We start from the raw sequence: 15,771 nt of genomic DNA, 5'->3' as shown, positions 1-15,771 counted from the left end.
CGAAGAAATTGGTGTTTCAACAACTTTTCTCCAAGTGTTTCAACAGTGTTCAACAACTGCAGCAGCCTTCACCAGTGTTCACCAGCAACTTCATACAACGCTTAACTACCTCTACTCCTCTTGGCTCCTCTTGGCTCTGTGTGCTCCTCTTCTTGAATATTGCCATATTGACATCAATGACAATTTGTGTCCAACATCGCCATTTCCATTTTTTGTAAAAATGATTCGCCAAGTTTTATAGTATAAAATTATTTTACCTTTGAAATCCACAAAATTTTAAAGAAAATATATATAAAATAATCAGACGTTTGAATATTTTTATAAGGATATTAACAAGCATTTTATGGTTTGGATATTATGGATTGGTGAGATTCGCCAAGGTTTCTAAACTTTAAGATAAATTTCCATCCTTAAAATTTTCCCTGTTCCTATGTATAGTATTATAGGCGAGTATTTTAGTTTGAAAAATCGTACATATGGAATGTAGGGGAATATTCAATAGAAATTGTGTAATTTACTATTAGAATTGGTAGATTTTTTGTGAATATCATCAATTTAATCATATATATGTAAAAAATTTGTGAATATTGTTTTTAAGAAAATGTTAAAAAAATAGCCAATTTGCGAGATATCGGCCTCAAAAAATCCCTTGCTCGAATGATAGGTGAGGCACATCTCATCATAATATTTGAAGAAGGTTGAGTAGGACTTTGTAGTGGTTGCTGTAGAGATAGTGGAATCTTCATTTGATTTTGTAGTACATAGCATTGTAATAAACATAAATATGATATAATTAAATAATAATTAATATTGGAAAGACACATTATAATGAAGGCATGTCTTAACTAAAGGACATGATTTTTAGTGAAAAGGAATACACCTAGGTATTTATATGGGGTTCTCATTGTATTCAATCATGCAATATATTATCTCTCATTTTTATTCAATTTAATATGTAATCTAGATGTATTATTCCATTTATTTTGGATATTTGCTATATGAACCACATTTGTTTGTTAGGATATCGAAAGATGAAATGGTCCTTAGTTTCAACCTTGCCCAAAGAATGGAGCTGGCAGATTCATTTTGATTTGGGTAGATGATTATTGATCTCAACTCTTAACTAGTGTGAGTGCATGCACAATTTACCAAGCAAGAAACAAAGTGATTAGAGTAGATAGAATTGAGATAGCAGGCTATAACAATATGGTCATTGATAAGTTGGTGTAAGTGCTTGACGTGAATGGCCAACATGAGACTTCAAGTCCAATTGACTAGAAATGGAGAGAAGCTATTGTAAATGTGCCTCTTGATCATATCATTAATTTCCCCCTTCAGGGGGAGGGGACAGGGAGGAACATAAAAGAAATTCAAGTAAAAAAACCACATGGGTCCACAATGCAGGTTGAATGATAAAATCTCCTCCTTTGCAACCCATCATTGATTCTTTAGGAAGTTACCACCACTCTCATGTTGAGTGTAGAACATTGCTCTTGTTGTTCATTGGGAAAACATTGGTTTGTGCATTGGAGACCTCAAAATACTCTTAAACCTTTTATTTGGGACTTCATATTATATGGGTATGAGTACTTTCTATATCCTTATGACGCTTCCCTTTTGGGCTTCCTGTGGTTTTCTTTTTGTTCTAACAATTTCTTTTGTTGCGTTTCTTGCATTGTTGAAAATGTAGCGAGCAAGGTCTTTTGGCTTGTGCCGTAGCCAATGAAGACCTCAATTTGTCTCTCTCAGTATGAGTATGAGCTCATGATTAGACTTTAGTTAGGATGAGTTTATTTCTAGTTTACCGAAATAATCATCAAGATGGCATGCAAAGAGTCAGAGCTTCAGTTAAGTGGAGTCTTCATCAATTTGACTACAGAACGAGGAGGCAATTACAAGTTCAATTAGATCGAGTTAGTCTTTAGTCTTGATTGATGGTAGAATGAGTTAATACTCCAAGTGTTGATTGGACAGAGAATCAGTTAGACTCTTCATTAACTCGTCAATCAGAACTCAAGTTTTTAAATTGAGCTAGGCATGCTCAAATTGGGTCTATAAAGAAGAGGACGAAGGCACAAGAAATTGATAATATTTGTACAAAAGGTTTGTGAGACAAGACAATTCACAAGTTTTTGTGATCATCTTTGATTTGGAGAGCGCAAAGAGGTTCTGTCCTAAGAAATAGGAGATCACAAGTGTGCAAGGGTTTAGGAGATTGATTGTGCGTAGATTTGAGAAAGCTTGCATCCTAAGAAATAGGAGCCACATGTGCGCTAGGAAATAAGAGACTTGTGGAGATTTGTGCAAGAGAATAGGAGCCACAAGTGTGCTAAGAAATAGGGACTTGTGTGCTAGATAATAAGAGCTCCTTTTGCGCAAGGAAATAGGAGAAGTGCACAAGGAAATATGGGCTCTTGTGTTTAAGGAAGGAGGAGCAAGATCAAGCAAGAGGTAGGGCAAGTCAAGGAGCCAACAAGGGAACAATTGCGTGCTAGAGGGCAAAGATCAAGTAGTGATGAAGGCACGCTGATATCAATTGTATTAGCTGAGATTAGTGAGAAGAAGCATAACACTTTTGCTTTGTAATAGATCCAATTGCTCAAGAACAATCAATAAAATACCACAACAAAGGAAGCATGTTTTCCTTGTTGGGTTTCTTGAGAAAGCAAGTGTGTCGATTTGTGTGCATGTGTTTTTTTTTTAATCTCTGGTGTTTTTTATTTCGCTGCTTCTAATTTGTTAAGAAACTTTGTATCTTGGTGAAAGTAAATTTGGTTTCAGTTTTCAGTTATTCATTTAAGTAGTTGCAGAGTTTCATGGAAATTTAACATAATCATACATAATTATATATGATTTTTTTTGTAACTTTATTGGTTTAAATTTTTAGGGGTTATATGAAGCATTATGGGTGCAAAATACTAAAATGTGTCACATATTTGTGTGGGTGTGCGCACCATGTTAATAAACTTAAAGGAAAAAAAGTTGATGGTTGACATTTAACTTCAAGAGAATAAAAGGTAAAAAGAAAATTAGCATAGATCTTGGACCTTTTAAGAAGTGATAGGTTTTCACCTTTTTTTGTTGATGCTTCTCAAAGCTTGGTAGATCTCGGTTTGAGATGGATCCAAGCTGGTAGTTGTAGTGGCCAATTCTAGAAATGACAATTATTGCTATCGAGGTTCATGGAGTGCTTAGTGTTTCAATAATTAAGCTTTTCCATTCAAACAAATTAAGATCTTCAACCTTTTGAACCAATGAAGCAATTTCTATTGTGAATAAATTACCTTTGGTATGACATGCAATTTTCCTTTGTCAGATTCCAACTTCTAAACATTTTTTCTACATAACTTTCGTGTCTTTGCTCTTGATAATGACTATTGCTTCTATGGGTTTTTTGTTTTCTCTACATTTGGCACTCCAACATGCACATATGTGAAAATAAAAAATATGAGAACCTTGAATGCTTCACTTTTGTATGTTCTTAGTTGAATTTCTTCTACAAGAATGGTCTCACAGTGCATACTTATGATTTGATGGATGCCTACTATGCTATGCCTTTTCCTTTTGGTCTAGTTTATAGAATATGCTTGATGTCTATTGAGTGGTTGTTTTCCTTTGAAAGGGTTGTGTCTAGGATGGTTTGATAGACCTTGTTGGTCTTAGTGAATGGTAAACATCATCATTGTCACCATAATCATCATTAAGTGACACATAGCTTCATGTCATTCTCTAGCAACAACCTCTATGCATAACTAATATAAGGATGTGGTTATCCACTCCATTTTTTTTTTCCTTTGTCTAGTGCTGATCAAAACATAGTCTTATGTTGAGATGTCATAACTGCAATGGTACTTGCCATGCTTGTCAAACTAACGATCTTATTGCATTAGCTCCTTTTGCAGTTTACTAACATTTTCAAATGTTGATCCCAATGATGAGATATTCTATTGATTTCTTTCTTTGCCTTATTATTAATCTCTACAGGAATTACAAGGAAACAATTCATAACCCATATATGTTGCTAACTAAAGGCCTAAATATAGGGCACCTTTTCCACAGATACCCTTAACCTCCTTTAGATGTATTTTGTTTTGCTTGGATATTGAATTTTATTGTTACAAATAAATTGTAGTTGTTTTGCAAGCATAGATCTAATTTCTAAGTTACATATCCTAAACCCTCGTGAATGTATTTATTTGATTAATGGTTTTTGTTGTGATCAACAACCATATAATGCCAATCGTATGTCTATTGGAACAACTTCCTTCTAAATCTGGGCTTGCACTTGAAAGAAAGAGGTATTATTGGCACTTTCAATGTCATAGGGATGAAAAATAAGGCTTGATTTTCCACTTGTGGTCGCAAAATTGTTGTCAATAGTTATGACATTAAACAAGTATTTTAAAGAAACCATATTCCTATCAACAGTATCCATGGGAAAACTTGAAAAAGAAGTACTCTAGTTCTTGCTATATGTGCTAGTGAGAGGGAAACAAAAACATTGATGCCGTGTCGGTTGAGATTGTCAGGTTATAGACTTGTTCGTGATTATTTCCTTCTGATTTACTACTAGGTCAGTGCCAACGTAGATAAGTCAAATCCATACCCCCAAGTTGATTTCACCTAATCTTGGATTCTTCAATTCTATTGAAGTTAACTTTGAATCAATTTGATAATTTGACAACTCTATGTAACTCTAACTTGGCTTGGTGATTGAACAACTTTAGCAAGTAGACTCCTATTAGGATTAACGGTTTGACCACTGTACCTAAGTTGTTTATGATTCGCCTTGATGGCTCAACAACAATATCCATCTCAACTTTCACTTGGATTGGTGATTTGTCATAGCATATAGACATTGACTTGTGAAGTTGACTGAATTAACTGTCTTTGACTAGTGAGATGCTCCTTTTTTGTGATAGTGTTAGGTATTGATTTTAGTGAAATTTATAGAATATTTTTGTGTATAAACTAAATCAATTCTATGAAACTCAAATTTGCTGCATTTAATTGCTATCCTAATTATATAAATATAATGCTTTGATGGAGGCACAATTCATCTTAGTATCAAATCTTAAGTTTCTACAATTAAGTATCCTTTGCCCCTTACTTTGTTTGGTGGGGAAGGGTTTTCCCTTGAGGACATCCCTTTTTATCCTTGATCCATAGGGGATGAATCATGGAGGCCTTTGTGATGCCCCTTTTGAAAGGGGATGTGAGAACATCTCATCAGTGTTGCGAAAATCGTGATATTATAAAAAAATCACGGTTTTTTAGCTCAGCCGATATTATCGCGCGATTTTTACAAAGTTTTTTTTTACTCAAAAAATCGCGATTCGATCGGAAAAAATTACGGGGCACTGGGGCAACACGTTTTATAAGCAATTTGATGAGTTTTATTTCTCATTTTTAGCAGACAACGGACTTGTTTGAGAGCTGAGGAGGAGAGGAAGGCATCTACTAGGGCAGAGGAGGAGAAAAACGAGAGATTTTATCATCCCAAGCAAGAGAACTTTGTGTTTGGACCAAATTTCTTTGGCAAACCATGGTTTCCAGGTATGGGCACCAAATTTGGTTATTTTGCTTTGGTTTTTTTCTTTTTTTTGCTTGGGTTTCTATAACTCATTGATTATCAATGAGTTTTGAGTGGATTTGATGGTGTTTTTTTTTTGCATAGAGTGGAGAGGGTTCATTTTGGTCAAAAATGCAAAAATTTGATTGTTAGATTTATTAGTTTAATTTTTTCTTGTGCTCTATTTTTTGCATCATTTTTTATTGGGTTTGAATGTGCATTTTTTTCTATTATTGTTGGATTGAGTTGAGGGTTTTTTGTTTGTTTGTCAAAAATTCAATGTGTTGTGTCATGTATGTAATTTTTTTAACTTGCAATTCTTATTTGTGCCATAGGTTCAACTTCAAACTTCATTTTACATTAAAACTCAAGAGTTCAACCAAATTACAAACATGCCAAGGAAATTGGACCCTCTATGGGAGTTTGGTGAACCAGTTGGAGGGTTTGATAGAATGAATTTGTCTTGCAAGTTGTGTGGGCAACATATCTTAGGGGCCTTGCACCAATACAAATGCGGAAATCATCCGAAGATCCATGAGATCATTGTAAGAATTAGAGCAAGACAAAGTGACCAAAGCAGATCTGAAGAAGCAACTAGTAGGGAGAGTGTTAGGAGGTGAATATGGAAGTGGAACTAGTTTTACTTTAGCATCAATGTCTACAACCAACCTTGTGGCTACCTCATCATTTTTTGTTCCTAGAACCACGCCTGGTTCACAACCATCTATCACTTCAATGCTTAAAAAAAATGAGAAAGAACAAGCTGACAAGTTATTGGGCAAGTTTCTCCTTTGGAGTGATATTCCTTTCAACGTTGTAACGAATGACCCATTTTTCCAGCCTGTTGTTGATGCTTTTGCAATTGTTGGCCCAGGGTACAAAATCTCTTCTTATGATGACTGCACCAAAAGATTGGAGGAGTTTAGGGCATCATGGGCACGAACAAGATGCGCCGTGATGTTAGATGGTTGGAGCGACCAAAAGGGGAAAACCCTTATAAACTTCTTGGTTTGTTGTCCCAAGGGGACAATGTTTATGAAATATGTTGATGCATTTTCACATATCAAAGATGAAAAATTATTATGTGATTTGCTGGATGTGTTTATTTTGGAGGTGGGTGCAGAACATGTTGTCCAAGTCATAACAGACAATGCTGCAAATTATGTTGTTGCTGGAAAGATGCTTATGGAGAGGCATTCTACTTTATTTTGGACACCATGTGTTGCACATTGTATTGATTTGATGTTGGAGGACATAGGAAACATTTCCTTTGTCAAAGATATTGTTGCCTCATAAAAAAGCATTACAAAATTTATATATAATCATGCATCTGTGCTTAGCTTGATGAGAAAATTCACCAACAACAAGGAGTTGGTGCGTCCCTCAATCCCTCTTGAATTCTATGTGGGATGTTAAGAGAATGTTTCTTTCAAAGGAGTGGTGCGCTTTGACAATTAGCCGCAAACCAGAGGGAGAGGCCATATGCAGATTAGTTTCATACCAGGAAAACTTATGGGCAGGAGTGCAGGGGGTGTGCACCGTTACTGAACCTTTGTTAAAGGTTCTTTGATTTTTTGATGGTGAGAAGCCCGCAATGGGCTATTTGTATGAGGCCATGGACAGTGCCAAAGAATCCATTCGGGCCTACTATGATGATAAGGGAGATGAGGGGTTTCAGAAACAACTCCTTCTATGTGAAGTGATTGATGAACGATGGAACAACACACTCCACCGTCCCATTCATGCTGTAGGAATCTACTTGAACCTTGCATTTTCTTACCCATGTGGGTTCTTATTTGATGCTAAAATCATGGATGGATTCTTAACCTGTGTTCATAGGATGGTGCGATCTCTAGCAGAACGTGTAGAAATCTCCAAAGAAATGGAGATATACAGGATGGCAGGTGGCACATTTAACTTTGAGATGGATGTCGTTGATAGGAAGACTCAAATGTCAGGTATTTTTTAGTTTGTTTCAAATTTCATTGTCTCTTCAAGTTCACAACTTCATACTTTGCTTCAACTTTCAAATTTCATTTTTTTTATTATGTTTATTTTATTTGTAATTTTGTTGTAGATGTATGGTGGACTCGCTATGGTGCTAGAGTATCCTATCTGCAAAAGCTTGCCATTCAAATCCTCAGCCAAACTTGTAGCTCCTCAGGATGCAAGCGCAACTGGAGTGTATTTGAAAAAATACACAACAAGAAGCACATCAGGTTAAACTTAAAACTTAAAATATTCCAAATTTCCAATTAATTTTTTGAATTCATTAAATAATAATTTTTTTATAATTATTTTTTATGATCTTTGTACAGGTTTGAGTCCCAACGACTTAATGACATGGTCTACGTCTACTACAATCTTGGACTGTGGGTGAGGCAACTTGAGGATACCTGATATGGAGACCATCTTATTGGATGGGATTGATACCACTGTTGCATGGAGGGTTGAAGCCACTCGGCCTCTCATGGAGTCTGCTGATGATTGGTTAGAGCAGGAGGTAGTGGAAGGCATAGAGGAGGAGCAACAGGAGGAGGAGGTAACACCACCTACCCAGGCTACCCTTGCCACCAGTAGAGGACGTGGTCTACCTCCTTTAGCTCCTAGTTCTTTAGCTTCTAGAGCACAGCAGAGTCCACTACCAACTCCACCGGCATCTACATCTAGAGGGAAAGGGAAAGCTATTGCATTTTCTTGGCAAGAGGGGCAAAGGAAATCAATAGTATTAATTATTTGGTTCATTTCATTGTATATGACATTATGACTCATGATATGAGATACATTATTATATTTTTTGTTGATATTTTGAGGCTGAGTTGGGACTCAGGAGTCAAGACTTACTATTTAAGACATGATTCATTGTTATGTGTGATGTAGGACTAGAAATGATATTACACATTTTTTATATTAGTTATATATTTGAAAAAAATGAATATTTTTGTATTTTACGATTTTTCCCGATTTTTCCCCTTGCCGATTTAATCCCGATCACGATTTTCGCAACATTGCATCTCATGAGCAACTCTTTCCATGCTGACTCTCACTTGTCTTGGTGATTTGACATGATAATTAGACATTGACCTGTGAAATCGACGTAATTAACAACAACTTTGATTGGTGGGACGTTCTGTTTTTGTGATTAATAGGGGTTAATTTCAAAGATTGTTGTAGAATTTGTTATCTATAATTGAAGTCAATTATCTATAATTCTAATTTGTTGCTTTTAGTTTCCAAACTGATTATAGGAATATCATGCCTTGAACCCCATATTGCTATCATAATGAGCTTACATGGGACAATATTAACAAATTTGAGCCCCTTATTGCTATTATAATGAGGTTACATGGAACATTCTATGTCTACTTTGGACAACTCCAAGATGTTTGAAGTTCATCAACAATATTATTGTGTGGTCAATTAAGGATACCTCCTTTCCTTGACTCTATCTGTGATATACATTGATGAGTTTGTGGAATACCTTAGCGAGCAATGAGAACACACATATTGAGGATGGTTGGATATGACATCATATCTTGATTGTCTTACTCGTGTTTACAAAGGAGGGATCCTCTTGGCATCTTCTCTTGAGGACATCGAAAGGAAAGTCAGTGCTCTCACTTGTTTTTGTGATTATAGATTGCTGGTGGGGAACCTTATCCAAACTAAGGTTATGGTATTCAACACCTCTAAGAATACTGTGTTAGACTTCTTCAAAGGTGACATGTGGAGATCACTACAGCATATATTTGGGGATCCAATTCATAGCTTTTAAATTAAGCTTAAGGTTTGCCTCCATGCCTTTACTCAACAAGGGGTGTTTTCTTGCACATTCATGATATTCCTTTGAATATGCATCTTTTGACACAGTTATCAAACCATCAAAGCTTCATGGATATGAGGGTTGGGGATCTAGTTTGGTCAAATGGGGTTATTTGGAGAGAGTCCAATCCATTCCACTCAAACATGTGGTCCATTGCAAAGAAACTATTCCTCGGTTCATTATCGAAGGTATGCTTGGTGCCCATCCCTTATTCTTCAATGTGGAAATTTCTAATATTCTCTGCTTCAAAACACTTAATTGTTATCTGATTTACTTGAGATTCCTTGGCTGAATCTGAAATATTACAACAGCAAATACATGGACTCTGTTCAACCCTTTTACTAGGGAAGCTCAAGAAGATAGACTCTGATGTACTTGAAGGAGAGATGGATATCACAGCCCTTAGAGTACAATCTCAAACAACACACAAATCTTAAAAATACTTTTATAGCAGCAGATTTGTAACAGTATTAAATCTGGATTCCAGTTTCATTTAGGCTTGCTAAAACAGTCCCAAGTGCATTCACCATCGATGGAAAACCTTATCCAGCAATATAAAGGCCTAGGAAAGCATCCCACCAAGCTATCTAGCCACACCAAATTCTCCACAACACACTGATGTCAAAGATCAATTGATAGGGAAGAAATGCTTAGTACACAGTTTGAGTATATTGAGCTTATATAGTTTTATCTTTTGCTCATGTATTTATCATTTCTGTTTGTAATAGGAAAAAATAGGAGTGTGAAAGTTATGTAGGATTATTGTTCCTAGTCTTAGGGGATTGTGGAGATCTTCATGGATATAGTTGAGATATTTTATCAATTTGCCCTTTTGTATTGTGCTTATATCCTAATTTTTTGGATCTGGCGAGCTTTTCTCTTCTTTGTATTTTGAGTTCGTTTTCTCATGTTAAGCTATAAAAGCAATCTTTGAGCTCAATAAATATTAGTGAGTTTGTATTTAGTCAATGGACCTGGCTCATGAGTGGAATTTCCCAACTCATGTCTTCAAATCTGTCCAACCAAATGGAAATTGAGTCCTATCCATATTGAGCATGCATATAATCAAGCAGGTCATTCCCTCTTTGATGTCTATCTTGATTTCCAACATTTGGCTCCTTATGAGTTGCCTTTATCTTTACCCCTTCCAGCTATTTCTCTCCTAAAAAAGAGGAAGATAAGGCACCAACTTTTGTACAACATTTACAATCTATTCAAGCCAAAGTCATCCAGATTCTTCACAAGACTCAAGAAAGGTAGAAACAAGTTATGGACTAGCATTATGTTCCACATCATTTGTAAGTTGGTGACAAAGTATGCGTTATCATCCAACAAGTCTCTGAGAATGCTTTATGTCTTGATCTTCCAGCTTACTTAGGCATTCATGATGTGGTCATTGTTGATCTTCTCAGATTGTATCATGAGTTAACATTGGAGATAGAGGTCCTGATCAATCGTTCTACAGATATTGTACTTGATTTTCAGCCTCTAGTTGATGCAGATCAAATTTTCGACCATAAAACTTGCCAAACTCATCAGGGGTCTACTATTTGTCTTGTTGCAAAACAAGGCTAGTATCCTCAGCAAGCTTGTTGGATTTGTCAATATCCGCTGCAAATACATTTTTCCTCACTTCTGAAAGCAATGGAGTCCAATGCTTATGTTGTTGGGAGCAAAGGAAGTAAATGCTTAGAATATAGTTTGAGTATTTTGACTGTATATAGTTTTAGCTTTTGCTGATGGATTTCCTATTTCTTGTAACAGGAAAATAATATTAGTGTGAGAGTTATGCTGCCTTATTGTTCCTAGTCTTAGGGGATAGTTGATATCTTCACAAACATAGTTGAGATGTTTTCTTGAATTATCTGTTGTATTGTGCTTCGAACTTAATTTGTTGGATCTCGAGATCTTTTCTCTCCTTAGCATATTGTGTTTGTTTTCTCATGTAAAGCAAGGCAATATTTTAGCTCAATAAAAATTAGCTTGAGTTTGTCGTTAGCGCTTTGTGTATGAACTAATCCAAGTGCTACTAATCTTGTTCTAAGGTTTCATTCCATAAACTTAAGGTCTAGCCAATGCTAAGACTTCAAGACATACCCTAGTGCTCTAAGGCATCTCGAGGGGTTTCTTGACATAAATCTTAAATCTTCCAACTCTTGTATCGCAAAGCACAATGACTCCAAGACATGTACACCAAGGATACAAAGTACTTATTGGCATATTAGTTATGTTAAAGGTTATCTCCTACCTTTGTATAAGTTAAATGAGGAATACCAATAATGGAAATGTATAGTAGGTCCACAATAACCTATTCTATGTCACTAGACTAGGTCCATTGTAAACTACTCAAAGTCATTAGACCAGGTCGATAGTAACGTACCCTAAGTCAGTACACTGGGTCCACAACTGGAGTGCTCTTATACCAAGAGAGTAGACGAGCATCAACTGCCAAATGGAGGACTCTCCATGCTAAGCATCCACATGTCAAGAGCTCCTCATCACAAGGCTAGATGTTCTCTAAGACAGGCTCCAAGGATTAATTCTCCTCGACACTTGTGTCAATAGGTCCACAAACAACCTCTAATGTATTGCCTTCCAAGCAAGGATCCCTCAAACCAAGTGATCTACCTCTGCTTGTGTGCCGTGTGGTTTTGTTGCTCTTGGGGCAAAGAATGCTTCCTTCCACTGCCTAGTCCTCCTCCACAAGATAGTTCTATATCTTATGCCAAGGTGCTATCTTCCTCAACATGTGCTCCATATAGAAGATGCCAATGGCACAAAAGATAACTACTATAAGAATTGCAGTTCCTCTATCACATATTTCGAGGACAAGCATCCAGCTTTAGTAAGCTCTCCAAATGGTAAATGTTAATCAACCAGAACACTATACAACAAGAAGCTAGTGTTTCACCATGCACCCCACAATGGATGTTAAGAGCAGAATTAGCAGATATGTTTTGATTTCGTGCCTATGTTGATAGGGGTAGCTTGTATAATCTAAAGCACATGTGAGTGTGGTCTAGCAGCAAGAAGAAAGTGTTTGAGCTTGTACCAATGTGGAGATCTGGGTTCAAAATCCACTGATGGGTGGTGGATGAGGCCAGGTGCAAGTCCCATGAGCCTTTGATAATATAGATATGCCCCTCATAGTACAGCAGCTTAGACAAAGGGGCAACTGTGGGTTATAAGCAGTATTTCCACACTCCACCCCACCACAATCCCCAGCAAAAAAAAGTCGTAGCCAATCTGATGGTTATTCTAAAAAACTAGCACATCAACAATATGTTTGCTGATTCCCTAAGCATTGATTTGAAACACAACCCTTTGAATTTCGGATATCCAAAGGGTTGTTATAGTCGACAGAAGAAAACATTAGGAGGAAATTTAAAATGTCCCATTATATAGGCCCTAAGTTCTGATGTTGAATAAATTTTGTGTATTGTTTTTACACATTTTGTTTTATTGTGTGTATTCTTTTTACTTGTTATAACTTATAAGTTGTTAGTGTGACTGCTAAATAGAATAACATCTTCTACCTTGCAGGGACTGTGTTTGCTTACGGTGTTACAAGTAGTGGGAAGACTCACACCATGCATGTAAGTAATTTTATGTCTACAATTTGATACTACTGTGGTCCAAGATGCTATAAGTATCACCAATGGGACATATATTCTTGTATAAGCATCAAATACATCACATGCCTTTTCAAATTCATGACAATAGAGAAAGTCACATGAAAACATTATAACTAATTTATCGTGACTAGTGTAAAAAGACCTTATTAATGTACTTATTTTTTCAAGTTTTAGTTTGTTGAATTTTTATACGTGCTTAATCATGTCAGAACCCAAGATCAATTTGTGAATATGCTTCTGAGTGTAAACCTTGGTAGGCATGCCTCCAGAGTTTTTTCGTCTCTCAACTCCTTATGGGAATGCTTCGTCAACTGAAATGATTCAGTCCTGAATTTCTGTTTCCATCACAAATAACACTTCCGGAGTTCTTATATGTACTCTGTGCCCTACATATTTATGCCATTGCACAAGTATGCATTTACTGGTCATATATAAAATTCTCTTTTGTAATGAGGGCACAAGTTCATAGTAACAAAAGGAAGTGACCTTAAACACTCTTAAGTCATGGCATGATGTGTTCCTAGGAACCCTTGAAGACCTGACCCCTGTGTTTGATAAAAATATCAGAAGATGGACACTGCACTGCTTAATGCTGGCTCAAGCTATGCATCCAATGCAGCTGTTTCTTTCAATATAATCATCCATTGAGCTCTAGGTTTCTAATTCTTGGTTCATAGGTGTGTACCTCACCTCCAGATTTCAGTGGCCACCACATTTCTTTAGATATCATGTCCTCCCAGTGACCCTATCATAGACGATTTAAGGGCCCATCACTAACCAGTTTATGTTGTAGAGATATGGACCCCATGAAAGCACAACCATATATAAACTTGACACATTGGACACAGATCCACTTGATTTCTAGTATTCTTTTTTCTGCTTTTGTTTTTTGCACCAATGAGGATGCGAGCCTTTAGACTTCAAAGCATGCCTAGAATCTGTTTGGAGATGGGCACATGGTGCTGGATGAGGCCAGGTGCAAGTGCCATGTGTACTAATATCATCCCTATCAATGAAAATACTCTGACGATGAATGCTTACTTTGTCAGTTGAAGAGGAAATTGCCCTATACCCTGGAGTGAACATGTAAAACAGTGGCCCCCAGTTATGGCCATTTGGAACTTGAAGGTAATTATGTAGGTCTGGCAGTAGTGTATATCTTACCACCAAAGTAATAGTATAGAGATGTGTAGCAACTAGCTGGTGTTATGACACAAAACTGGCCACTACAGCAACTTGCAGGCGCATTTCAATTCCAGGTCAGAATTTTAAGCCTAAATCTCTATAATATATGAAGTTCATACATCAACGACAGATGGCTGGGCATGCTATATGCAGGTTAGAACTTAAAATTAGTTTGCAGAACAATAAATATGAAGTTCAGCTCTTAAATTCAATTGTTGGCCATAAATATGCTGATTTGACCTCAAAAATAAATCGTTCGGCTTAGGATACATAGCTTGGGGCAGCTACAACAGATGTCTGCCTCAGGGAATATCACAAGGCACAAAATGCAACTCATTGCACTACAAATTGAATTGCGTCCACAAGAAATATGTGGGAAACAAGAGATTTCTTTTATACAGTCACTTTGTAGTGTTTTCTCCTCTCTTGGTGATGGTTTAGAGTATGAAATATATGTGTATTTTATGCAAATTATAAACTGAAACAACCCTTTTAAACCCCTCTTCAAACTATAAACTGAAAAATCTTACTGCATCTTTGAGTTATAAGTATGAAATGAGTCTTTGACAAGTCATAGGGTTTCTGTTTTGTATTGGAGTCATAGGAAGAGTTTCTGAAGTAATAAGTTGATTATTTTCTGGAGTTATTCATAAGGTATAAACAGAGATGACCAATATCAATAATTTTATGACGCTGAATGTTACACATTGAATAGAAAGAATTTCTCAGCATGGAAACAAAAAAAGGAGCAAATCTTTTCCTATCATGAATTTTGAGTCAGTCATGGGAGAATTTTAAAAAGCAAATCCCATGACCAACAACTACATGAAGAAAAATAAAATTGCTATGTTACTTCACGCTTTTGCTCTTGCGGATGACATTCTTCTTCACACTGCTATTAAAGTATGGTATCAATTAAAACCTCCAAGGAACTTTGAATTATCACTATAGAAGAGATGAGCAAATTTGGAGGACTTAATTCAATTATGTCACAGAACATATCTAGAAATTTCCAGATTTGAAGACTGAGTTATTGGCAATTGACATGGAAATTAAAGTCAAAAGAGTTAATTACTAATTTTCTTTTCAATAGTTTGCCTTATTTGTATCAGAATTTTGTAACTTCATTTTGCGTATGTTTTGAAATGGAACCTCCAACTTTCAAAGACATTGTAGGATTGTTAGTACAGAGAGAACAAAGATTAAAGAAGAATCCAAGTGAAGGTCCAGACAAAGGATTCACAGGAGGGTGCAAGGAAGAGGCCAAGGTAAAGGTCATGGATAAGGAAAACATACTTGGCATTCAAGTTAGACAAATAATTCACAAAATCTCAAAGGTAATTCTCAAATACGAAATGCAAAGTTTGAAGTTACTGTGGTAGCAATAATCAAAATGAAGAATCTTCTTTTCTTCAGAAGATACATGAAGATGAAAGGACCACAAGTAGAGGTCGAAATAGGAGTGGTGGAAGAGGAGAAATACATCAACGTAATTTTTCCATGTCCAAGAATAACACCTGAATGGGGTGGGAAATTGAACCGATGACTTGACATTT

At 36.3% G+C, this 15,771-nt stretch overlaps 1 protein-coding gene across 3 annotated transcripts in view; it reads left to right on the top strand.

Annotated features, from left to right (window-relative positions):
- LOC149188128 (kinesin-like protein KIN-7D, mitochondrial) overlaps positions 1-15,771 on the top strand; it is a 295,893-nt gene that overhangs the window by 33,963 nt on the left and 246,159 nt on the right. For all 3 annotated transcript variants that reach the window (XM_089411595.1, XM_089411593.1, XM_089411594.1), the window contains exon 4: positions 12,939-12,991. In XM_089411595.1, coding sequence (XP_089267721.1) covers positions 12,939-12,991 — 53 coding nt within the window. The remainder of the gene's footprint in view (positions 1-12,938; positions 12,992-15,771) is intronic.

This window comes from Pinus tabuliformis, chromosome 3_1, assembly GCF_031772625.1.
Source record: "Pinus tabuliformis cultivar Carrire ecotype Pingquan chromosome 3_1, CPIR1, whole genome shotgun sequence".
Classification (NCBI taxonomy): Eukaryota; Viridiplantae; Streptophyta; class Pinopsida; order Pinales; family Pinaceae; genus Pinus; species Pinus tabuliformis.
Note: the sequence above shows the minus strand (reverse complement) of the source record. Positions and strands in the feature narration are given on the sequence as shown.